Genomic DNA, 26920 nt, shown 5'->3' on the forward strand with positions numbered 1-26920 from the left:
GAAATTTTTAAATGACCTTGGGTATGGAGGTAGTGAAACATTTACCGATAATAAATCATAATTTCACTACCCTGCATTGTTACATGACCTCTTATAAGGTCATGAACCAGAGTTTAAGAAACTGGGTAATAGGGAATCTTTGTCTTAGCTAGGTTATAGCTAGCTTCTGAGAGTGAATATAAGAGAGAGATTACAATGGACTAAATTCAAAACAACAGAGAAAAAATCCCTCAGTGTGCTTCTTCTGTGCTGCTTTCTATTTGACAAAATTGCCCAAACCCAATCTCCAGGGGTTGGGGGATTTCCCAATACTTTTATCAACTCTAACCTGGCCTCTTTAATGAAGAACAGAGAGACAACCTTCTGTCCCCTTGTCTGAGAGAACCACTAGAGACAAGCTACAGTTAAAAAATGACTTTTTACTAAACAAAGGTCAGAGTAGAAATAAAATAAACAATGGATGTAGTAAGTTACAGTTAGGTTGCAATGTACAGTTCTTTAGAGGCAAACAGCAGAATTTCCTCCTAGTTACTGAGATGTGTTCCCTTCCTTATTTGGCTCCTCCTATTGAGGCAGAAAAGAAAATTTGAGCTTGTATATATATATATATATATATATATTATATATATATATATATATATATATATATATATATATATATATGAAGAGAGAGAGAGAAGGAGGAAAAGAGAAGAAACAGAAAAGGAGAAAGAGAAGAAAGGAAAGAGAGGAGACTGCATATAAAGAGACAGAAGGGAGAGATGAGGAGGGGGGAAAAAGGAGTGAGAGAGAAGGAGGAAGAAGAGGAAGAGATAGGGGAGAGGGAGAAAGAGAGGGAGAAGGAGGGAGAGGGAAGGAGGGAGGGGAAGGGGGAAAGAGAGAGAGTAGGAGAGAGGGAGGGGGAGAGAAGAGGGAGAAGAAGAGAAGGAGAAGGAGGGGAAGAGAGGGATAGAAAGGTGGGGAGAGGAAGGAGAGGGAGAAGGAGAAGGAAAGGGAGGGAGAGACAGAGAGAAACCGGAGAGGGAGAGATATGAAGAGGGGGAGGGAGATAGGGAGATGGGGAGGGAGATAAGGAGAGGGGGAGGGAGATAAGGAGAGGGGGAGGGAGATAGGGAGAGGGAGAAAGAAAGAGAGAAAGTGATTGTCTTTTATTTTTGTTTCTGGATCTAAGGCAGGATTATTTCCATGAAGTAAGGTAGGGTTAATGGTCTCCTGGTTCACAAAATAAACAATATCTGATAGTAATCTTCTCTTGGGAAGTTTAAGTCAAAGATTTTTCATTAAAAAGAATTAAAAAATAAAATAATTGAGTCCCAGGGCTGTCTATAGGAAATTGTCAAGTGGAAAGAGAATGTTTCAAGAAGGAAGTGGGCCCTAATCTTTTTTCTTTTTGTTTCTGTTTTTTCAACTTCATCAGCTTCCATGGGTTTCAGCTCACTATATCCAACCCCATACTTTTCTCCTGAACTCCAGTTCCAAATTATCAACTTTCTTTGGAATATATTACTAAAACTGGAAGAACTGGAAAAATACCGAACTTGGCCCAAACAGAACTCATTCCCTTTCCCACAACCCATCCCTTTCTCAAAATTTCCCCATTTCTCCTGAGGGCAACATCATTCTTCTAGTCAGACATATTGGCAACCTTGGAGTCAGCTTCTCATTCACACTTCCCTTACTCATCCCATCTATTGCTAAATCATCAGTTCTGTATCCAGAACTTCTTATATATACCCAGTCAAATGAACACCACCCTCATCCCCTATCACCTGGATTGTTTCTATAGAAACCTATTCTTTCTCTGAAGATACTCTCCTCCTTAATTCATTCATTCCCCACCTCTCCCTCCCTCTCTCCCTCTCTCCCTCTCTCTCTCTCTCTCTCTCTCTCTCTCTCTCTCTCTCTCTCTCTCTCTCTCTCTCTCTCTCTCTCTCTCTCTCTCTCTCTCTCTCTCTCTCCCTCTCCTCTCTGTCTGTCTGTCTGTCTCTGTCTCTCCTCTGTCTCTCTGTCTCTCTCTCTCTGTCTCTCTAATTCTCTCTGTCTCTCTCTGTCTCTTTCTCTGTCTCTGTCTCTCTCTGTCTCTTTATTTCTTAAATGCAAAACTTTCTTCTTAAAGTAATAGGATTTTGGGGGGGAGGGGCACTGAAGCTAGGTGAAGTCAGGGTGTGCTGGTAAACATTTAACAACTGGCTTTCTAGGACTTCCAGCCAAGATGGTGGTGTGGATGCAGCCAGCTGCTTGAGCTCCGTGTTTTCTCTCAGGACTTACTTCATGACAAGCCTCAGAATTAATGCTTGACCGAGAAAGAAACCCACAAATAATCACCAAGAGAAGACATCCTTGAAATTCGCCAGAGAAGGTCTGTATTTGCTTGGGGGAGGGTCAAACAGACTGGGCTCAGACTGAGGGCAGGCATTGAGAGAGAGAGAGAGAGAGAGAGAGAGAGAGAGAGAGAGAGAGAGAGAGAGAGAGAGAGAGAGAGAGAGAGAGAGAGACACAGAGAGACAGAGAGAGAGAGACAGAGAGAGAGAGAGACAGAGAGAGAGAGACAGAGAGACAGAGAGACAGAGAGAGACAGAGAGAGAGAAAGAGAGACAGAGAGAGACAGAGAGAGAGACAGAGAGAGAGAGAGAGACAGAGAGATTCAAAGAATTAGAGTAGGAAATGAGGAAATCAAACTATCACTCTTTGCAGATGACATGATGGTATACTTAGAGAACCCCAAAGACTCTGCTAAAAAGCTATTAGAAATAATTCAGAACTTTAACAAAGTTGTAGGATACAAAATAAATCCACATAAATCCTCAGCATTTTTATACATTACCAACACAATCCAACAGCAAGAGATACAAAGAGAAATTCCATTCCAAACAAATGTTGAGAGTATAAAATATTTGGGAATATATCTACCAAAGAAAAGTCAGGGAATTATATGAGCAAAACTACGAAACACTTGCCACAAAAATAAAATCAGATTTAAATAATTGGAAAGACATTCAGTACTCTTGGATAGGCCGAGCGAATATAATTAAGATGACAACACTCCCTAAACTAATCTATTTATTTAGTGCTATACCAATCAGACTCCAGAAACTATTATTAATAACCTAGAAAAAATAACAACAAAATCATATGGAAGAATAAAAAGTCAAGAATTTTCAAGGGAAGTAATGAAAAAAAAACTCAATGAAGGTGGTCTAGCTGTACCTGACCTACAGCTATATTATAAAGCAGCAGTCACCAAAACCATTTGTATTGGCTAAGAATAGACTAGTTGATCAGTGGAATAGGTTAGGTTCACAGGACAAGATAGTGAATAAAATAGCAATCTAGTGTTTGACAAACCCAAAGATCCCAAATTTTGGGATAAGAATTCATTATTCAGAAAAAACTGCTGGGAAAACTGGAAATTAGTATGGCAGAAACTAGGCATGGACCCACATTTAACACCACATACTAAGATTAGATCAAAATGGTCCAAGATTTAGGCATAAAGATCGAAATCATAATAAATTGGAGGAACATGGGATGGTTTACTCTCAGACTTGTGGAGGAGGAAGGAGTTTGTGCTCAAGGGAGAACTAGAGACCAGTATTGACTCACAAATAGAACATTTTGATTACACCAAATAAAAAGTTTCTGCACAAACAAAACTAATGCAAACAAGATTAGAAGGGAAGCAACAATTGGGAAAACATTTTTAGAGTTAAAGGTTCTGATAAAGGCCTCATCTCCAAATATACAGAGAATTTATAATTTATAAGAAATCAAGCCATTCTCCAATTGATAAATGGTCAAAGGATATGAACAGACAATTCTCAGATGATGAATTGAAACTATTTCCACGAAATAGCGAGCAGAAATGGATGCCTCTCCCTTTATGAATCTGCTCTTTCGCGTTCATTCAGACTCGGCCAAACGGACTTAATTTGTGTTTTTAGGGCGGCACCGAAGTGTGGGAAAGTGCTTCAAAGAAATTAATTCTACTCAGGAAGAACAGAATGGGCGGGGAGAGCGAGGAGGGTGGGTTGGGGGGGGAGAAGGAGGGATTATGGAGATTTTGAACTTTTCTGCCCAATCAAAGCGAGGAGAGAAATAAGCCTGAGGAGAGTCTGCCCCGCTTAGGGAGCACCGAACTTCGCCGAAGTGAGTACTCCTGCAGAGCGCGAGCGCGAGCGCGGGACGGAGGCCGAGCTTGACCATGGCCTTTGCGAACCTGCGGAAGGTGCTGATCAGTGACAGCCTGGACCCGTGCTGCCGGAAGATTCTGGAAGACGGAGGGCTGCAGGTGGTGGAGAAGCAGAACCTCAGCCAGGAGCAGCTGATAGCCGAGCTGCAGGTAACGTGGCCGCGGGGCAGGGGCCGGCATCCCGGGCTGGCGGAGCGGGTGTGTGCCCGCCGAGCCCGGAGGGCTTTGTGCCTGGAGGAGGGGGCGATCGGAGGGCTGCGCTCGCTGCTAACCGGAGCTGTTCCTGTTTGGGCGGGCTTTCGGCGGGCACCGTCTCGAGCCCCGCTGCCAGCTTTCCTTGCCCAGACTGATCGCCAGAGAGCCCCGGGGATGAGGGGAAGGAGGCCGGTGGGAGGGGGCTGGAGACGGGCCTGAGATGCCGAGGGAGGGCCTGGGCTCCTCGGGAGGCCCCGAGGGCTGCATCTCCCGGGACGCGGTGGGGGTGGGGGAGGAGTGCGGGTGTCGGCCTAGAAGGGCATCACGTGGGACTGGGGGTGCATAGCCTGGCTCTGGGAGGGCTTGGTTCCCGACCGGGGTGCGCCGTGTGGAACTGGGGGCATTGCGTGCCCTTTAAGGGGGGGAGAACGATTGGAGTGGCGGTTGGCGCGGGATGTTGCATTTCACTGACGGGGGAGGATGCATTGAATAGACCTGGGGTGCGTGAACAAACAGGGCGGGGGTGCTAGGCTCCGGACGGAGCGCGTTTCGTCGGTGGGGGAGGGGCGCATGACCGAGTTTCTAGCTTCTCAGACCATTGGGCACCTCGGTCCCGGGGGTGTCGGGGGCCAGCGACCCCCCCAGGCCTACTTTGGGTCAGTGCACTCCGCCCCCTGAGGGGCCCGGGCCGCCTCAGTCTGATGCAAGAGTGAGACGCGCTTTCGCGGCCCCGCGCGGGGCTGGGCTGGGGGGATGGGGACTGGTACGTGGGTCCTCGCTCTCCCGGCAGAGGCCTTTAGAGCCGGACGGATCTTTGAACTCAGTCCCGTCGCCTCACAGACGGGGAAACTGAGGCACGGACAGGTTAAAGCGCCTTGTCCGAGCCACAGGTTGTCAGGAGTGAACTGCGGAGGATTTGAATCCGGGATTTCTCGCCAGCTGGTCCAGAGCTCTCCAGGGCACCAGATGCTTCTGGACGGCGGAATGAAATTGAATGTATCTAAAGCTCTGCTCCTGGGGTGAGCTTCCCTCACCTAATCTAACCGTCCGGGAGCTCACCCCCAGGGAGCGCTGTGTGGGGATGGTCGCACCTTCAAAAATCAATAAATAATGACCCTGCCCAGCGAGTCCCTCCCTTCCCGTCCGCCCCAATTTTCCCATCAGTAAATGAGGATAACAGCAGCACTTTAATGAGAAAACTTAAGTAAAGGTCTTTGCAAACTTTCTGTAAAGGGCTGGATAATTCGGAGCTATTATTAGCATGAAAAGCCCTCGGAGTCCAGAATCGTGCAGATCCCATTACCTGCAGGACAGCGTGTGCTGGAAACACCGAGGTCCGTCCACCGGGAGTGTGGAAGGGCTCGGAGGGAGAGTCACGGGAGACAAGATGGGACAGATAGCGGCGGGTCAGAGTGTGTCACTGGCCCAGTTAAGAGCCGGCAGTAGGGTCCCCGGACTAGTTGGGCCTCTGAGTAAGATGATGTGAGGGGCGAACTTTGCTCCCAGCTCGGTTCTGACCACTTCCGAAGAGGCGCGCCTTCCCGGAGCATCAGGAATACTTTGCAACCATTAACTTTAACTTAACCTTTGCAACAGCCGCCCTTCTCTCCCGGATTTACGGCCACTTTCCTCCTGATTATCCTAAGTTCTGAATGGATAGGATCCTCCCTTAGCGACCAGCCTCCCTCTCAACATCTCTGACAATGGTTCCTAACTGAATACTTGTAGTGAGGAGGAAATCCGCCCATCTCTGAGCTGTCGCGATCTGCATTTCAATACTTCTAGGAACTGACTTCGAGCTTAAATTTGCCTCCTTGTCAATTCTACCTCTTCCCCCTCTGGAACTAGAAAATTAACTTTATAATACTTTTTTATACTTTAAAATACTTTTATAGACTTTCACATCTCTCATGAGCCCTTCCTCATTTTTTTCCCTTTTAGCCAAAATGCCTCAACTGAGGTCCTTTCATCTTTCCATTCACCGCCCCTCCTCCAGGCAGTGCCCAGCTTTATCTGTGTCCTTTCTGAACTGCTCGGCCCAGCACTGAACACTACTCCCAGCGTGGGCTGATGAGTGAGGGCAGAATGCAGGGGGCTGGCAGAAATCTCTCTTATCCGGACCCTGTGCTGATCCCTGTGCTTGTAGTAGCTTCCTTGGTGGTCACATCCCACAAATATTAACAGTCATTGCATTTAGGGCCAGGAGGGACCTTGGAACTCTCTCCTCACTTTAGAGTTGAAGAGCCATAATCCAGAGTCATGAAGCAATGCAAATAAATAGCTGCTGACTCAAGAGTTGAACCTAAGTACCCTGAATGTGCATCCTGCACTCTTTCCATATTGTGCTTATGAAGCTCATTTTTTTTTTTTACTTTAATAGTTTTTATTTACAAGATATATGCATGGGTGATTTTCCAGCATTGACAATTGCAAAACCCTCTGTTCCAATTTTCCCCCTCCTTCCCCCCCATGTTAAATATGTTAAAAGTATAAGTTAAATACAATATATGTGCACATGTCCTTACAGTTGTTTTGCTGTACAAAAAGAATCGGACTTTGAAATAGTGTACAATTAACCTGTAAAGGAAATCCAAAATTCAGGGGGACAAAAATAGAGGGATTGGGAATTCTATGTAGTGGTTCACAGTCATCTCCCAGAGTTCTTTCACTGGGTGTAGCTGGTTCAGTTCATTACTGCTCTACTGGAATTGATTTGATTCATCTCATTGTTGGAGAGGCCACGCCCATCAGAATTGATCATCACATAGTATTGTTATTGAAATATACAACGATTCTCCTGGTCCTGCTCATTTCACTCAGCATCAGTTCATGTCAGTCTCTCCAGCCTTCCTGAAATCATCCTGCTGGTCATATAAAGCTCATTTTTTTTACAATGCTAAATGTAATACATCATTTATCTCCCACAAATTTAGTTATTTTTGCTGTTTCAGTGCTCTAGTTTATCAGTATATGGATTTAGATATATAGATACACACATACATATATACATATGTGTGTGCTGGAACATTGAACCACAGCATACATTTACATATGTGTGAATACATACATGTATGTATATACACATGCATATATATATATATATATATATATGGGGAATCTTGCCTCTCTCATTCAGTATGGAATCTTGCCTCTCTCATTCAGTATGGTAGTTTTCCCACCCAGTTTGGTATTATTGGCAAATCTGGAAAGTTTGCCATCCTATATCTTTATCAATTCACTGATAAAAGTGTTAAAAAGCACAGAACTCTAGAATTCTATACTAGGTTGTCATCAAATATTATTTTTAAGTTTGGCCATTCAGCTAGCTATTACCACCTGTCTAATACATCTTTTCATACATAGATTCACACATGTATGTGTGTGTGTATATATATATATATATATGTATATATAAGGATGTGTGTGTGTAAAACATGAGAAACTTTTATTTAAAAATTAGCTTAAAAAAGCAGCTAAACTCCCATGTGCAACATTCCCTTGATATGCTAATTTAGTAACCCTGTCAGAAAAAAAGGAAGGAAAGTAACATTTGTTAGATGCCTACTATGTGGCAGGCACAGTGATGTTATTTCAGTTGATCCTCACAAAACTTACTATTATTTTCTGCATTTTCCTTATGTGGAAACTGAGGTTAAATGACTTGCCCAGAATCACATAGCTAATAATAGGCTGAGGTGGATTTGAACTCTGATCTTCCTGATTCCAGGTGCAGCAATCTACTTTCCCACAGAAGAAAAAAAAAATTATCAAGTTAGTCATGTATGACCTGTTTATCATGAAGCCCTCTTGGCTCTTTGTAACCCCTGCTTCTTTCTCTATGTGTTAACTAATCATCCATTTTTCCCCCAATAAGAGCATCTAAAATTTTCTTAGGGAATCATCATCAAGTTCATCAACCTGTAATTTTTCTTCTTTTGGGAAATAAGGATGGCATTTTCCTTTCTCAAGTCCTTCAGGAATTCTCTCATCTCATCTTCATGATCTTTCAGCCATGGCTAAGGGGGCTCAGCTATGACATCCACAGAGCCTTTCAGGAGCCAAGAATAGACCATAAATTCATCAAGAGCAGTAGTGATGAGGTTCTTTTCTTATTTCTGTACCTATTATGCCTATCAATTCTTTTTTAGCTTTATTTATTCTGACCTTTCCAGCCCGGTGCTCATCCTTCTTGGCAGGAACAATGAGCAAAATATAAATTGAGAGATTCTGTCACAAGTTATCATCTCATCTACTCAAAGTAATCCTTCTTGCATCCTCCTCTTTTCCCAAAAACAGATTAAGATTTAAAAAAAAAACAACCTTTGTGTTGTTTTTGGCTTTCATCAGTAGCCTTAAAATCCATCTAGCTTTTTCTGTACTTGTTGCTTTCTTTTCTAGACCATTCCTTGCTTTTGTGACTTCTGAATCCTATATTCCGGATATTTGTGCTCAGGGTCCTATTTTTGGGATGTGATTTCTTAAAATCTAAGTTGTTTGGTGAGTTCCCTGTGCATCCACATTGATCTTTTTAGATAATTGTTCTTCCTTGAAATTATTTAGAGCTCAGGGAGTTGTTTTTGAAAACATCCATTTCTGCTTTTACCTGTAGGATTTTACTCTTTGAGATTTATTTATCTTTTAAAACCTTTGAAACCTCTTTATCCAAATCTAGGATATACATCAGACTGTAAAGCTCTGTGCTCTTGCTCACTTTGTGTGTGTCTGTCTCTATCTCTCTCTTTCTATTTCTGTCTCTTTGTCTGTGTCTCTTTCTATGTTTCTGTTTCTTTCTATCTTTCCCTCCCTCCCTCTCTTTCTCTCTGCCTCTTTTTCTCCCTCTCTCCCTTCCTCCCTCCTCCTCATCTTCTCTTCTTCCTTCCCTCCTTTCCTACTTCTCTCTCTCTTTCTTCTTTCTTCCTTTCCTTCCCTCCCACTCTGTTCTCTGTCTCTCTCCCTTTCTCTCCCCTGCCTTTCTCTCTCCCTCTCCATCCCAATCCTTAAGAAGGATTCAACCACTTTCTCATCATCTCCACCCCAATCATTCAGTTTCTTCTTGTTGGCAAGAATTGCATCTAAAATTTCCCCTTCATTGTTCCCTCCCACTTTGAAGGATGAAATGCTCATTAAGACAACTGAAGAAAGTATTAGTTGCTCTCATTTTGGCAAATTCTGCTGGTCCAGCAGATTCCTAGAGAACTAGGGTACCCCAGAATTAAACATCAATGCCTTTTGTCCAACCTTATCATCTGTTTTCTTCCTGGAGTAAGGTGAGCCTGAACTTTGTGTATGAGAAGTACAACTTATTAGCATGCAGAAATGCAAACATCATGGGCTTTTTGCAAATCATTTCTCCAGCTTTCCCTTCTTCTTGGGAGTGAGATTCCCAGTTTTACTTTATTATTCATATCTCTGCTATTAAACTGCTATAGGAGACTTGTTTCTTATTGCCGAATTGGCCGTTGGCCCAGAAAATCTCCAACACATTAGTGATGATTGTGGGAATATCACTCTCTTAGATGCTGGTGAATGTGGACCAATCTTAGAAGCAATAAACCTAGAAAAGGAAATGGGGCTTAGAAGAAAAGGAATTCTGGAAATTCTCTAAGCTCTCCAGTTCTTTAGAGAAAAGGTTGGCAACCCACAGCCCAGAAGGTCAAAAATGTGTGAGAGGAAAAAGAAAAAAAAAACAACATTCTTTTTAGCTAAACCCCTGGATTGTAATTTGACAAATTTTGCTTTAGATCCAGTTTTCCAGAGACAGAATTGTGATGTAGGTAAATTTTATCATACTTTTTTCCACTCCCCTTTCAGTGTTTCCTCTTCTTTGAATTCTCTTATCTCTGTCAGAATGTCAAATGCAAATGCTGAGCCAGCCCTCCTAGTAATAGGAGCCTTAGGAAGCTAGGACTGCCCTTGTGGCAGGGCCTTGAAGGGTAGGCAAGCTCCCAGCAGGAAGACCTTGTGACTAAGCTAAGTACCCAGTGCTCCAGCTGAAGCTGTCAGCATAAAGAGCTCACCACCGCCCCCCGCCCTCCGCCCTGCTTTGGGGGAGGTTTTTGGTGGTCAATAGTTAGATTTTTAAAAATTTCTTTTTGCATAAGTGTTCCAGTCCAGGTAGTACTGTACCTTGGCTCTTAGGCTGCTTGCCCCAGCTTGTTAGACTCAAGAAGGTTGCATTGCAAAACCATGGTTAAGCATTCAACGTCCGAAAATAACCTGTTTTTATTGCCTTCATAACCTAGATCCTTGAAAGAACAAGAGAAAAGGAACATTGAATGTGACTTCTTGGGGAAAGAGAGGAATTTGTCCAGCTCCCCCATTTCACAGATGGCAAAATCTGATGGCCGGGAAGCCTGTTTTCTACATGAGGTTTCCAGAGGCCTCATGACTTAGCCAATGGCAGAGCTGTCTTAGACCCCAAATACCTGAATTCTAACTTATTTTGTTGTATGGCACATCGTATGGGCTCCTTCCACACCTGGCAAAACGGGAGGGGAGACTTATCTTCAAACTGCTTCTCAGGGGACCTGGCACCATGTGTCTAGGCAAGAAGATTCTTGTTCTGGAGAGAGGTGCATTAAATAGTTCAAGATTGCATCAGAAACCTAAAGTGAGGATTCCAGAGAATGTCCTCAGGCTGCTGCTCCCTGCTGAGGGATGTTGCTCCTGGGACCCGAGGAACTTCTCTCTGGTTCAGAGTAGGCATTTCATCAATTTTGATTGATTGGTTATGTCTCTAAAAATGTAATGTGCTCCAATTTGGAGTGGTAGTGTTATATATATACACACACACACACACACACACACACACACACACACACACAGAGGGGGAGAGAGAGAGATTTTATATATATATATATATATATATATATATATATATATATATATATATATATATATATATATATATATATACACACACACATACACAGAGGGGGAGAGAGAGAGAGAGATTATATATATATATATATATATATATATATATATATACATACACACATATATTCCTACATATATGGTACTATATATAAAAACATTATATATATATGTATATATATATATATATATATATATATATATAAAAGAGAGAGAGAGAGAGAGAGAGAGAGAGAGAGAGAGAGAGAGAGAGAACTTCAAATTGGGATATATGTGTATTATATGTGTGTGTGTGTGTGTGTGTATTTCTGCTGATTAAGATAGGTTTTACATAGATCTTTAAGGTTTGCATTTGAACTTGCAACAACCCTGAAAGGCAGACATTATATTATCCCCATTTTATAGATGAGAAAACTGAGACAGACAAATAAGTGACTTGTTCATAATTACGTAGCTAGTAGGTATCTGAGATCAGATTTGAATTCAGATCTCCCCAAATCCAAGCCCAGCTCTCTATCCATGGGGCATCCAGCATCCCAGTGCTCAAGTCAAGTATCATTACATCATAAATGCTTCCTCTAGGAAGATCTCTCAGAGCTAGGAAGAGCTGAATGTAGAGATGACTCTCTTGTGAGCAAGGTAATGTTTTACGTGGAGGGAAAAAACACCTAAGTTTGAACCCTGTTATAGACTCTGCTCCCTGTGTGACACTGGGCAAATCGCTGTTCTCTGGGTGTTTCTTCATCTGTAAAATGGATGTAATATTAGGACTTACCTCCCAGGGATGTCTTAAAGATCATTGAGATAATGTGTGTGAAGTACTTTTTGAACTTTATTGTGATGTGTCAATGTTGGCTATTTGTAATTCTCTTTCCTCAAGTTTCCTCCCACTTAGCCCTCTCCTGCATCATATTGTATATATTGTGGATCTGTTGTATTTTCCACAACAATTAAATTTGTTGTATTTTCTACATCGATTACATCTGTTGTATTCTTCACAATTAAATCTGTTGTATTCTCCATAATTACATTTGTTGTATTTTCCACAACTGATTAAATTTGTTGTAATCTGCACAACAATTAAGTGTTGCATTCTCCACAATTAAATCTGTTTGTTGTATTCTCCACAACAATTAAATCTGTTGTATTCTCCACCTTGATTAAAAGTTCCTTGGGAACAAAAACTACCCTTTTTTTGGTATCCCCAATGGCTTAACATAGAAAAGAAATTCATTTTTTATGTTAGTTGGTATTATCTGAATTAAGTTCCCTGGGCCAGGACATCATGTGCTTTTTCTTATACAAAAGCTGATGCTTAGAAAGCCAGAGTTTGGGTTTTTCTTCCCTGTGCTTCAGGACTGTGAGGGGCTGATCGTCCGCTCGGGGACCAAAGTGACGGCAGATGTCATCAATGCAGCTGAGAAGCTCCAAGTGGTGGGCAGGGCCGGCACCGGGGTGGACAATGTGGACCTGGAAGCAGCAACTAGGAAAGGCGTGCTCGTCATGAAGTGAGTGTGGGGCTGGGGCAGATGTGAGGTTCTGAGACATCAGTCAGTCCTCTTGCCTGGATTTTCTCAATGGGGACAATAATAATTCTTATACTAATTATATTAACATACTTACTATATATTCATATATAATTATATATACTAGTTATATTAATAATAATTATACTTACAGCCCTCTTTCATGGGGCTGTTATAAAATAATTTTGTAGCCCTCCAAACATTGTATAAATTTAAATAAACAATAGTGATGAAAGGCTTTGATGGCAAGAAGGCATGGACTGGCAACCAAGAGAAACTACTATGTTTTTATAATTGGTCCCAGGATAGCTCTTTCTGCTCCTGCCGAATCAGAGTTAGAACAAATGTCAGAGAGAGCCATCTACTCTAGCTTTCCATTTCCAGACGGGTTAATGCTTAGACCAAGAAAAATGTGAAATGTAATAATAATAAGCATTTATATATAAATAAATTTTATTTACATAATAAATTTTATGTAAATATTTATATATAATATATAAACATTTTATTCACATAATAAATTTTATATAAATATTTTAAATAAAATATAAATGAATTTTATTCACATAATAAGTTTATATACATATTTATACAAAATATATAAATAAATTTTATGTAAATATATTCCACTCACATCAGAGCACGTTTCTATTATTTCCTCTGTGCCTTTGGGAATGCTATTTTCCTTGAGATAACCCTTCCAGTCTTCATTTGCAGAATAGTGTTTACTTGACCAATTCTATGCCTGATGTAAATAAAGAGCAATAAGAACATTCACTATTACCCAATTACTGCAATCAGGAAGGCAAAGACTCCTGCCAATATTCCTCTTTACTCATGCTAGAGATATCTGCGATCAATGTATTTGAAGAGTGTTGTTTAAAGGCTGATTCACTACATTGCTTTTGCAGATTTGATTGTCCTTGAAAAAGAGAGAAAAAGGCTCTATGGGATTTATTGTTCTTTATTCACTTTCCTTGTTTGTCTTTATAAGCGTGTTTGTATATGTTTCCCTATCTCTGGAGAAGCTTTATATATTCTACTATGATCTGGGCTCTTAGTGGTCTTGGGCTCAAAGAATTCCAAATTAGTCCAAATCTAATTAATTAGGACCTTAAGATTTGCAAATCACTTTACCTATGCAGTGCTGTCTGCCAAGACACATACACATATTGAAAGAATAGTCTTTTTTTTTTTTTTTTTTTTTTTTGTAATATAAGGAGGAAATGAAGTTCTAGAGGAAAATTTTTGTTTAAAAAAAATTTGGGAGTTGCTCTGCAAAGACCTAATTAGTTAAGACTATATAAATTTATTGATCTAGTAAATTCCGAGACTGAAGTATCTGACAAAAGATAACATTATGAGAATTGATAAGAAATAATGCAGGAAAGAGAACCCAGAATGAGATACTGAAAGTTGATTGAAATTATTAACATTCTGCTTTGAGTGGGAACAACTGGTACAACTCAGTGGTTCCACTGATGAATTTTTCTTTGCTTTGACTTTTAGCACTCCTAATGGAAACAGTCTCAGTGCTGCTGAACTCACCTGTGGGATGATCATGAGTCTAGCCAGGTAAGTTTATGGTTTCTTTGTAGTCCCATTCACCTATTAATCCAATACCAATAGTTCAGTAGCATTCAGAACCCTAAGATATTCTAAAGTAGTGACTTTTAGATTATTTATTGTGCCACTTTGGTACTATCCAAATTAATTTAAAAAGAAATTGTTAAATAGCTCATGGCTAAACAGATGATATTCCATGGGAGGCCTCCTTTGGAGGTATTATTAAACTTTTAAGCAATTCCTTTAAAGTCTACATATTCAGCTAGCTTCTAATCTCCTAACCTGTTCTATCATTCAGTGCCTGCATCTCAGAATTTTTTATTAGAATGAGAAATTTTAAAAATTATTTTGCTAAAATCTCAGTGTGAGTTCAAAATTTGCCTTCTGCAGCTTACTTACTGTTTAAGTTTAGGCAAGTCTAGGGGGCAGCTAGGTGGGCAGTCAATAGAGCACCAGCCTTGAATTCAGGAGGACCCGAGTTCAAATCTGGTCTCAGACACTTAACACTTCCTAGCTGTGTTGACCCCGGGCAAGTCACTTAACCCCAGCCTCGGGAGGGGGGAAAAAGTTTAGGCAAGTCTGTAACTACCTGCTAACTCAGTTTATTCATCTGTAAAATGAAGAGGTTAGACTAGATGGTCTCTGAGGAAGGACCTTTTCAGCTCTAAATTTGTGGTTTTATGATCTATAGCTAGTTAGTGGGCCCCTTGGTCTCATCCAGGGATTGAAATATAAATTTTAGACTTATCTTTAAGTACATTCCCCAGGAATTTCCTCAGTATTTCTAGCTATAAATCAAGGATGCCCCCTAAGAACTAGAGGGGCTATGTCCCTGCTCTTAGCCATCCTATAGATTCCTAGAACTGAACTTTGCTATTTCTATAGTTAAAGATAACGGTAAGGAAGATTATTCAAATCCAGAGTATGTGTCCTATCTAGGATGATGGAAATCATGTCTAATTCTCTTTTTCTAGGCAAATCCCCCAAGCAGCAGCTTCCATGAAGAATGGAAAATGGGAACGAAAGAAGGTGAATAACTGTCACTATTTCTTTCCCTTCTTCTCATATAATCATCAGAGCTTTTTTTTGGGGGGGGGTTCACTTAATGTTCACACCTTCTATCTGTTCTCTTGTAGTTCATGGGGACCGAGCTGCATGGGAAAACACTGGGAATTCTAGGACTGGGGAGAATTGGGAGAGAAGTGGCCACCAGGATGCAGTCCTTCGGGATGAAGGTAAGGAGCAAGAAGCCCATCTAGATCAAGTGAACCCTGCAGCCACTTTCAGGAAAAGTAACTAAAAACATAATGCCATAGTCCCTTCCAAGTAGCTGTAAAGAACTTATTCTTGAATCGGTTCTTTCTTTCCAGATGACGTCGTATTTTCTCAGGTGCTATGAGATAACCTCAAAAAATGCTCACCTTGGTACATAGGCACAAAAGGGGGGAAGGGAGTCAGGTACCATCGACAGCCTGCAGCTTCTTAACAAACTGAACCCGGGGACTTTGACAAAATATCTATCTATTTATCAATATAGATATAAATCTGTCTATATATGATGCTCTATAATGACTCCACTGGGGCTTGCTACAAACCATCCTTCAACATATGAAGGTGCTCCAGTTTCTCTCCAAAAAAATAACAAAAAACCCCTGATGTTCTGTTACCTCTCCTTCGTGCTTTATCACTGACTTGTCTCCTCTGTCTAGAATGTCCTTCCTCCTCCCCTCTGCCTCCTTTCTGGCTTGCTTCAAGATGTGGCTCAAATTTCACCTTCTGAAGGAGATTTCCCCCCATTCTCCTCAATTCTTAAGCCTTTCCTTTGAGATTTATGGCTTTCTACTTTGAGGGGCCCCCGGATGGTACCACAGTGTTGGACTTGGAAACAGGAAGCTTCGTCTTCAAATCTAGCCTCAGACACTTATTAGCTGTATGAAGTCACTTTACCTTATTTATCTCCATTTCCTCATCTGTAAAATGAGCTGGAGAAAGAAATGGCAAACCATTCCAATATCTTTGCCAAGAAAACCCCAAATGAGGTCATGGCTGTAGGACACCACTGAACAAAAGCAATCGTCTCTGAATCATTTTCCAAATCCCTTGACTCTGACCACCAATGTTTCTTTGGGTTATAGATAAAGAGACCCTCCTTCCACTTTCCAAACACAGTTTTGTCAATCTCCCTTATCTTTTTTTCCAGACTGACTAGCCAACACTTATTATATTTTTAAGATTGCATTATTACAACAAAACCTTCCTTATCTTTCCATGCACTTGCTGAGATAAGGGTATGGTTGATCCCTCAGCCTGCCCCTACTGGTTTCTTCTGTGGTGTAGTGGAGAGAGTCCCAACGCTTAAGTGAAAGATTTACTACCAGGAAAACCAGGGAAAACCCACTTAAACTCAATTTTCTCATCTGTAAAATAAAATCCAATTAAATGTTCCTGAGAATCCCTCCTTGTTTTAGATCTACAGCTTCATTTAGGTTTTAGAGGAAAAAGAAATTTTTCCTTTTGAATAAAAAATACCCAGTTTTCTGTAAGATCAGACTTTAGTGATCTGTGACTATGATGAATCCTGCCTACTTGTAAGGATGTATAGGAACAACAATAACAACAACAAAAAAGATGAAGTTATGCTTGGCCATTTGGAATGTTTTCTAGGTGTTTTATTTAATATATCTGTCTAGTTCCTAAGTGTTTTAGCTGATTCCTTCTTATTATTATTTGGGGGTGTTTTTATTTTTAAGCTAAAAAACACTTCCTATCCTTAAATAGAATGATACCTAAATGATAAGACATAGTCGATGTATTGATCTGTTTGACTTAATTATATTTTATAACCAGAACTGGCTAAGTAAATGAGACAGGAATCATTGGGAAGTGATAGTAATGTTTAAAAATACATATTGAAATTATAAATATATTATATACATAATATATCACATCATATTATATAACATCATATATAATTATATATATATATAGAAAAATATATATTGAAAATAAAAAGCTTTAATAAAGAAAAAGGGAAAATTTTTAAACAAAAGTTAAAAATTGTTTTTACATATAACTGGGGAAAAATAAAATACTAAAAAATTAAAAGAAAAAATATGAGAGTATCAAGAAAACATTGAAAATAAAAAAGACAGTCCAAAAGGAGTATTCCCTGAGCTTCAGAGAAAGAGGTAGCAGGTGAACTACAGCAGAAATCAGATGGCCCTGTTGTATGTGATTTTGGACTTTTACCATATTTGTGAAGACAAACAGGGCTCGTTGAAGGGAACAGTGTTTGGACAGATTATCAGACCATCATGGATAACACATCCACTGCTGTTGACTCCTTGCCCCAAGGACAGCCTAGGAATCCAACTGGAAATGTCAACTGCAGAGAGTTGCTAAACTAGGCTTACCTCTAGCTTGGGCTCCATTTGCTAATTTTTTTCTCCCTAGTCTAGATCGTTGTTGTCTTCTGGGACAACAGTTTAAAAGCTCCATGGTTAACGTAGAGCACAAAACAGTTTAAATTCAATCAATAAATGTTTATTGATCACCTCCTATTATTCAGTCTATAAACATGTATTAGGTATCTCTTATGTTCCAAGTACTGTGAGGAGCTTTGGAGATAGAAAAAAGTGGAGAAAAGATAGTTTTAATCAAGATAAGAGTGAATACAAATCCAGGAAATCCTAGGAAAAATATAGGGGATGCTGAGGCAGCTAGGTAGTTCAGTAGATAGAGCTGATGAAGGAGGCAATATGCAAGCCCATTTATATAAACATGAATAGACAGAATAAATTGGGGATAATCTCAGAGGGAAGATACTAGATTAAGGAGGACTGGGAAAGACTCCTTGGAAAAAGCATGTGACTTCAGCTGAGACTTGAAGCTAGAAGAATGCCTGATGTATAAGGGACGGCAGTGAAAATGCTCATTCATGAAAGAGTGTCATAGTGAGAATAAAGAGGGATAAATAGGTTGGATCCAGATTACAGAGGGTGATGGGGGAGTCAGTGAAGATTTTGAATAGAAGGCTGTTATGATCCTAGCAATGTATTTGGGGAATTACCCAACCCAAAGCCACAGGGACCCTGAAAACAAACATTCATGGACAAAGGTCAGCAGAAGAAAAGCATTCTGTTAGTCAATGGTTCTTTTTCTCTCCATTGAGGAGCAAATGCACATGTGGAGGAGACAATGTTTAGACAACTATATAAAACTATATAAAATAAAAAATATACAGGATATATTGGAGGGAATCAAACAGAGGAAAGGGGGGTCAAGAAGGACTCCCTCTAGAAAATGGAATTTTAATGGAGATTTTAAAGATGCCAGTGAAAGTAGATGCTCTACAGATGAGGAGGTAGGGAAATATTTAAGGTATGGATCACAGTCAGTGAAAAATACCCAAACTCAAGAGATGGGGTGTCTTGTTCAAGGAATAGCAATGAGGCACAGAGTGCATAGGGATGAGTAAGGTGTAAGACTAAGGTCTGCCCATCCTTGTTAACCAAGTTTTAAAAAAACAATTCATGAAAAATAACTGTCACATGAACTTCGTCTACCATAATATCAGCATTGTTCACCCACTATCTTCCATCTCTAGAAAAGGAAAAAAGTACATGTGTTTACCTAAGAGATAGAACCAAGATTAAATAGTTTCATTTCATTGGTCTTTCTGTTTACCTTGTTGTTAGTCATTTATCATATTATGTTCCTGGTTCTATTTACTTTCCTCAAATTTCTTCATATTGCTCATTTCTTTCCTTCCTTCCCTTCCTCCCTCCTTCCTTCTCTCCCTCCTTCCCTCCCTCCTTCTCTCCCTCCATCCCTCCCTCCCTCCTTCCTTCCTTCCTCTCTCCCTCCCTCCTTTCTTCCTTCCTCTCTCCCTTCCTTCCTTCCTTTCTTCCTTCCTTCCTTCCTTCCTTCCTTCCTTCCTTCCTTCCTTCCTTCCTTCCTTCCTTCCTTCCTTCCTTCTTTCCTTCCTTCCTTCCTTCCTTCCTTCCTTCCTTTCTCAATTGGGATTAAGTGACTTGCCCAATGTCATATAGCTAATAAATATCACGTGTTTGATGCTGAATTTGAACTCATATCCTCTTGACTCAACTCGTTCTTCCAATCTACCACCCAGCCACCCTCATTTCGTACATTCTTACAATAAAATACTATTATTTTCATATAACAGTTTTTTCAGCCATTCTCCAATCAGTAACCACTTATTTTATTTCTAGTTTTTCTGTACTAACCCCCCACCCAAAGCTGCCTGAATATTTATTTATATATAGCATTTGTCTTTCTGGCTTTGACCTCCTGGGACCATGTGCCCAAAATAAGGGTATCTGAGACAAAGAATTTATTCATTTTAAGTCACTTTTTTGCATAATTCCAAGTTACTTTCCAGAATTATTGAACAGTTTATTATTATGTTTAATATTTAAAGCATTAGCTGTGAATTAAGACATGGTCTTTCCCAAGGGTATTTGAATGTGAAAGGGAGTCAGAGTCACCATAGAGAGACCTGGACTCATAGCCCTGATTCTTTCTTTTAAATGAGGGCTTATTCTGTTATTCTGCAGGGTGAGTCAGTTGAGGCTTTTGGATTTTTCAGTCCCTCTGAATGTTTCATGGCTTCCTCACTGAATTATTTCATTTCTCCTTGGGATGAACAGAAATCCTCCCACTTGAAGTTTCTCTATAAGAACAAATTATGTTGAATAATACACTGTGTCTCTTAGGATCACAGTAACTGGAGGAACAGCAAGCTCTGCCCTTCTATCAGTTAACAGACCAATGTGGGTGTGTTACAGCATTTTCTATTTGATCCAGAACTTCTTATAAAAACTGGATGATATTTCTCAGCAATGTCCTTTTTTATTAGCTTGCCCTTTCCAGTTTTATCTTTCAGGTTTGGAGAACCCTTCTGTGTCTGTGAGAGATGAGAGGCTTAGTGAGGCAGATCTTGGATGGGATAATGAGGGTCTTGCATTGATGCCATTTTATTAATATTTAAGAGGAGTCAAACTTCCAGTTGAAATCAAGACACAAAAGCCCATCTTTTGCACAAACACCCTTTCAGAGATCTTAAAAAAACACCAGATGGAACAATCACTTTTTTAAAATGAAAGAGAAATACCAATAAATTCCTTCTTCCAAGTCAGGACTGCACAAGGAGATGGTCAGAATGCTTTAGATTTAGACAGATGATGCATAAGTCTACAATGATATAGTGCTTTAACATTTGGAAAGTATTTGATACATATCATTTCCTATAATCTTCACAAAAATCTTGAGAAGTGTAAAATATGAAAATATGAAAGAAATTCAATGGCTTTCTCGGGATCTCACAGCTTGTAGGTGACCTGGAAGCTCTGAACTTTGGCTACATTATAAAAATAAGACAAGTAGCCAGAAAGAAAGGATTTACATAATAAGGAACTATAATAAGAGTAACACAATATTATATATGAAAGGGATAGATAATGGAATAATATCAATTATGTGTGTGTGTTTCAGAACTAGGTATATCTAATGAAGACATAAACCAGAAAAGATGTTAAAGACCTGAGTAGGTCGTTAGAAAAGTTAGATGTCATAGATCTCTGGCCATTAATGAATAGAAACAATCAGCCAATAAGTATGAAGCACTTACCGTGTTCTAGGGATTGTGTAATCACTGGGAATAGAAAGGCAAGGACGGGAGACTCCAACGGGAGAAACCGCAGATAAACAACTATGTACTAACACAAACACAATTTGGAAAGGATAAATTAGAGGTAATCTCAGAGGGAAGAAAATAATATTAAAGGAAATCAGGAAAGGCGTCTATAGGCTTTTATCTGGATCTTGAAGGAAACCAGGAAAGCCAGAAGGCAGAGATGAGGCAAGAGACAATTCCAGAAATGAGATGTAGCCAGTGAAAATGCTCAAAAGCATTAAATGGAGCGTCTGGTGAGAAAAGCATCAAGGAATCAGGGTCATTGGCTCTCAGAGTTTGATGGGGATGGAGGCGCAAAGGGTAGGGGGTCATATAAGGGAAGGATGGATGGGGAAGGGCTTGAATACTAAATAGAGGGTTTTAAATTTGAACTTCAAGGTGATAAGGGGCCACTAGAGTTTGAGTAAGAATTAGCGTGGTCAGATTTGTGCTTTAGGAAGATCAATGTGGCGGCCGAGTGGATGGACTGTTATAGGGAAAGACTAGTCAGGGAAAGCTCCCATCAAACTACTGCATTAGTCCAGGCATAAGGTGGGACAGGAGGTGGAGTGAAGGCAGCAAAAGAGTCAAGAGCTGAGGATGAAGTCTAGATTGCAAGCTATTGCTTATCTGTTAATGGCAAATACTGACCATATGCTAGGAAATATGTAATCAAATGTCAACCTTATAAACACAAACTTTTCTGATGAAAATGAAAAATTTAATTAATACAGAGCAAAAAGAAAAGGAACTTAAGAGATTCAAGCTTAAGTGGGAACATAAATTGTTTGGGTCAAGGAATGTCACAGGACTGAAGGTGCTGCCCTCACCCAGTACCTCAGGCAGAGACTGTGTGTGTGGGGCAGAGAAAAGGTCCTACTTAAATGTACAATATCAGCCCCCAGTGAGGTGTTATTTGTAGTGAAGGCCGTGATTCCTTTTTTCTGGGAATCACACAGAACTTCTGCTTAAAGTCTAAATATTTTTTAAAAAAGAAGAAAAAAAATGAAATTTTCATTTTCACTTTAGAAAATATACATCACTTATTCTGTCCATATAGCTTGCAATTTACCACCAACATTGACTGCCTGAAATTGCATGTGGCCCACTTCTCTCCCTGCTATCAGTCTTCTTACTATTTTTGACGCTTTCTACAAAACTGGCCTGGGAATACAGCTCTGAATTCAAGGTCCCCTGGGCAGGGGTCGTGGCTCTCATTGTCCACTCCTGTTTCCCTGACACTCACACAGAGCCACCCCTTCATTCCTCCCCCAGAGCCTGAAATGAACTGTGTCATTGTGTTAGCCGGCTGATCACTCTGCAAACAGAGAGGGTTTGTCATATCCTTCCTTGAGACTCGGTGATCAAGAATGTTTTCTGGGCTGACTTTCTATGTTTTTGGCAAAGAGTCAGCTGGCTCCGTAAGCCCTAGTATGACCCGCTGACTAGGGAACTTTATGGGGCCGGTCAGTCTCTCTGCAATCTAAGTAGAACGCTTTCTTCTTCCTTATTTCCAAAGGCTAGAACTTTGTCCTAGTGAGCCGTGGGGGATGCTTTCCGGAGACCTCCCTGACTCGATTGGCCCCAGATTCTCAAACTTTACCTGTCCCTTCTCTAGTTGATACATTTAGCCCTTGTCCAACTATGTGAAGGGATAACTGGATTTTCAGGTATGAATGGCCTGCTTTGCTTAGTGTGATGTGTTTGTTTAGTGTGATGTGTTTGCTAATATCTTGGGTGCTGGCCTGCGGATAACCTCAGAAAGCATTTAATTTGTACCTCATCTATGCACTGATTATAATCATGTATTATTTTGTGCCGTCATGATCAATGCAAGTATTATTTTTCCCCAGTAGATGGTATTCTATGAGGGTAAGAACTATATTTGAATCCGTCTGATACAATCACTATCACATGTTCGCTGATATCTGACCGGAGAACACTGACTGTCTTCAATTCCAAGGCTCCTAGAAATGTCAGTCCTTTGTCTCCGCTCGTCATATGGAAATAGGATAAAGTCATAGGATGAACGCTCAGAGGGGCTTTTGACAAGTGCATGATCCCTTCATTCAACAAATGCCTAGTCAGAATCTGCTTTGTATAGAGTCCTGTATCAGGTGCCAAGCTGCTTGAGCATAAGCTCCTCGAGAATGGGGACCATATTTTAATAATAATAAAAATTAGGGTAAAGAATGTTGCTCTGCACACATTAGGCACCTGATAGATTTTTTTATTTATTCAAAATATAATATCTATCCTCATAGAGTATACTGTATCAAATAGAGATATAATATAAAATTATACTATATAGTCATAATAGTGACTATGAGTAAGTCACCCACTTATGTTTATCTTCATCTATAAAGTAGGGTCTTAAAGCACCTCCATCTTAAGGTTTTTGTGAAGATCAAATGAGATCGATGAAGATTACCTAGCACACAATAGGTGCAGTATAAATATTAGCTAGTAATAGTAATAGATGAATGAAGAATTCACTGCAAAAATGTAAATTGTGAACAACACTGAATAGCATGGGGTGGGAAGGCAGGAGAGATGTAGGGTATCCTAAGATAAGTAACAGCATAAGTAAAAACAGGAAGGCAGGGAAAGGTGAGAAATAGATGTAAAATTGAATATGTACCCTGTAGAAGCATTTGAGTAATCCAGATGAGTTGTTTGGATTATATGGAAGGGAAGAATAGTGTGAGTTAAGACTAAAAAGACAGGGTCTGCCCAGATTGTGGAGGGATTCAAATGCTAGACTGAGAAGTCTGAACTTTATTTGATAATAAATTAATATGAAAATTTGTTTTCATCTTTAACAAATCATACGTGTACCAAAGAATTGTTTTAAAATAAATTTCCTTAAAATTTATTATCAGTAAATGTTTAATTTCTATCCCCATTTTACATACCTATATACCTGGGGCTGCATAAACATTTCTCAGGTGAAAAGAGGTCACAAGTGGAAAAAGTTTAAGAAGACATACTCTAGGCTAAAGTTTCTAAAGACAATATAGGTGTTCATTTGCATTGTACAGGGAATGTCCTCAAGTCCCATTTATCAACAAAATTACAGCTCTAATCCCTTTCTCCCGGCTGATTTGCATTTTCATCCTTATTACTTATGAGACAAAAGAACAAAGGAACTTCAAGTGTCAACAAAATTGCAGCTTTGCAGGGAACCAGGAACATTCTGTATGCTTCTGAAATCATAACTACTCAGCCTCCTCCTGAGATCAACCCTTTCCTCCTCTTATCAGCTCCTAGCCTGGCCCAGTTTCTTCCTTTCTTCTATTTTCTTTCTTTTTTTATCTATTCAGGTCTTCCTAATTCTGAAACAGCTGACATTTAATTCAGTTGTTCTTTCCAAAAACAGTTCAATTACCTTTCTCTTTTTCCTAAATAATCTTTTGAGGACATTGTTTCCATTCAAAGGTCATATTGGGTAGCCATATTTTTATAACAAGAATTGTGTTAAGTTGATCCCATATTACTCAATTTTCTTTCTTTCCTCCTTTTTTCTTTCATTTTTTCTTTTTTCTTTTTCTCTCTATTTCTCTGTCTCTCTGTTTCTCGCTTTCTTTCTCCTCTATCTCTCTTTCTCTTCTTTCCCTTTTTCTCTTTCTTCCTATGTCCTTTCTTCCTCTTTTCCATCCCTCCCTTTTCTTTCATCTTCCATTCCCTCATTTTTTTCTCTTTTCTTTTTCTCTTTTACTTCCATCCCTCTCTCTGCTGTCCTTCCTCTCCTTCTTTACCCTTCATTCTATTTCCATCATCAGACAGTGGGATATGATCCCATCATCCCTCCAGAGGTTTCAGCCTCCTTTGGCGTTCAGCAGCTGCCCCTGGAGCAGATATGGCCCATCTGTGACTTCATCACTGTACATACACCTCTCCTGCCTTCAACAACAGGTAAGTTGTCCAGTCTTCTTGTCTTGCACTGGACACTGGCTCCAGAAGACCAGACGATTGCACTGGTCAACCAATCCATGAATATTTATTAAATACCTACTATACATAAGGGATTGTGCTGTGCTAAAGATAATAGTTTTTTTAAAAGTTCCTGCTCTTAAGGACCTTATAGTCTAATGGAAAAGAAGTATGCAAATAGCTTGTATAAACAAGATATAGAGTGTATAAATTGCAGGTAATCAACAGAAGGAAAGAAATGGCTGTTGAAGCAGAAGGGGAAAGGTTTCTTATGGAAGATAGGAGTTTATCTGGGACTTAAAGGGAGCCAGAAAGTGGACTTGATTATGAATGACTATAAGATAATTATGAATGGAGGATGGATGGAAATGGGTAAGGACTTTGGAAAGGCCGAGCCCACCCTCCCGATATTTCGGTGGCTTGAATGTGAAGTGATGAGGGCAGTCAGAAATCCCCTCTTTATCAGGGGAATGGAACTCAAACATAACCACAGAAATTTCCATAGTTGAGAGATCTGAGGAATCAGAGGGGTCCTTGGTGGGGATGGGGACGGCAGCCTGGCTCATAGGAAAACTCCTTCCTCTTGTCCAGGTTTGCTGAATGACAACACCTTTGCCCAGTGCAAGAAGGGGGTCCGTGTGGTGAACTGTGCCCGCGGAGGGATCGTGGACGAGGGAGCCCTGCTGCGGGCCCTGCAGTCGGGCCAGTGTGGTGGGGCTGCCCTGGATGTGTTCACGGAAGTAAGTGTCCAGCCGGGTGAGGAATCAAACCGTGAACGGAACCTCAGTTTTGTCACTAGAGTGTGCTTCTGCATGGCAAGGGCCAGAATCTCGAGGAAAGCACGGGGGATGTCTAAGCAAAACGCCTGGTATTGAGCCAAAACGAGAGAAAATGAGTCCTCCTCCCTTCTTGCTCCCCCAGCCTCAAACTGGGGACGGGTCTTTGGGGGATTTCCCTGTTTCCTGTTGAGCGGCTCCTTTGGGTATATGGACCTCCAGAAGCAAAGTGAGAGACAGTAGAGTGAACAGATTGCTGGCTAGCCTGGAACACTTGGGTTCAAGTCTTCCTTCTGACACATACCAGCCTGGACAAATCACTTAACCTGCTCTAGAGAAGGTGCCAAGTTACCCCGATCCCTAATCAGAGTGACCCTTCCCTTAGAGCACTGAAATCAAACTCCAATAGAAAGGGTACGGACTTAGAAAGCCACATTAACATTGCCTGTGTTCTGTTGTATTTTACTTATTTTTGTCAGATATATCCCAATTAAGTCTGAATCTGGTTGGGCCCATGCTCAGGAGTGTGCCTGGATGCTGCCTCTGTCTTCCTGCTTCGTTTCTGGCACTCATCTCGTTTCGTTTTCTTTAATTCAGTCAGGCACTGAGTGCACTGGGCCAGCCCCTTCCTGGCTGTGTTGCCTTCTCTGAGAGTTCAGTTTCATTAACTGATCATACTGAATAATTATGACAATAATACTAGAAGGGCTCTATGGTTTGCAGAGCACCAGGCACATGGGTTCTTACTTGATCCTTCTCTCTGGGGGTTTGGCTCACTGCGGGCGAGGGGAGATACAGGACGGCTGCCCTCCTTGTTCTTGATCCGGGCCAGTCTGAATCTCACCCCGAGCCGTGTTTTGACGGACATGGCTTTTCTTCGTAGGAGCCCCCTCGAGACCTGGCCCTGGTGAAGCACGAGAACGTCATCAGCTGCCCCCACTTGGGCGCCAGCACCAAGGAAGCCCAGAGCCGCTGTGGGGAGGAGATCGCCGTTCAGTTTGTGGACATGGTGAAGGGAAAGTCTTTGTCTGGGGTTGTAAGTATACCCTTGGCTGGGAAATGGAGGTGAGAGGGGAGGGGACAAAGAGGTGGGAGAACAAAGGGCCCCGGGCCTGGAAGGAGCAGAGGGAGAAGAGATGGGAGCAGTGGGGAGGGGGGGGGGGGA

At 40.8% G+C, this 26920-nt stretch overlaps 1 protein-coding gene across 2 annotated transcripts in view; it reads left to right on the forward strand.

Moving 5' to 3' along the window:
• Positions 1–4097: 4097 nt before the first annotated feature.
• The window catches only part of PHGDH (phosphoglycerate dehydrogenase), a 28761-nt gene continuing 5938 nt past the window's right edge, over positions 4098–26920 (forward strand). Inside the window, exons 1-8 of one of the 2 annotated variants that reach the window (XM_074263239.1) lie at positions 4098–4339; positions 12617–12768; positions 14296–14361; positions 15327–15381; positions 15489–15587; positions 24829–24961; positions 25571–25719; positions 26639–26791. In XM_074263239.1, coding sequence (XP_074119340.1) covers positions 4202–4339; positions 12617–12768; positions 14296–14361; positions 15327–15381; positions 15489–15587; positions 24829–24961; positions 25571–25719; positions 26639–26791 — 945 coding nt within the window. In that variant the 5' untranslated portion in view covers positions 4098–4201. Of the gene's footprint in view, positions 4340–12616; positions 12769–14295; positions 14362–15326; positions 15382–15488; positions 15588–24828; positions 24987–25535; positions 25720–26638; positions 26792–26920 lie in introns of both variants that reach the window. The other variant, XM_074263238.1, reaches the window with a different exon arrangement.

The sequence above is a fragment of the Sminthopsis crassicaudata genome, chromosome 4 (genome assembly GCF_048593235.1).
Source record: "Sminthopsis crassicaudata isolate SCR6 chromosome 4, ASM4859323v1, whole genome shotgun sequence".
Lineage (NCBI taxonomy): Eukaryota > Metazoa > Chordata > Mammalia > Dasyuromorphia > Dasyuridae > Sminthopsis > Sminthopsis crassicaudata.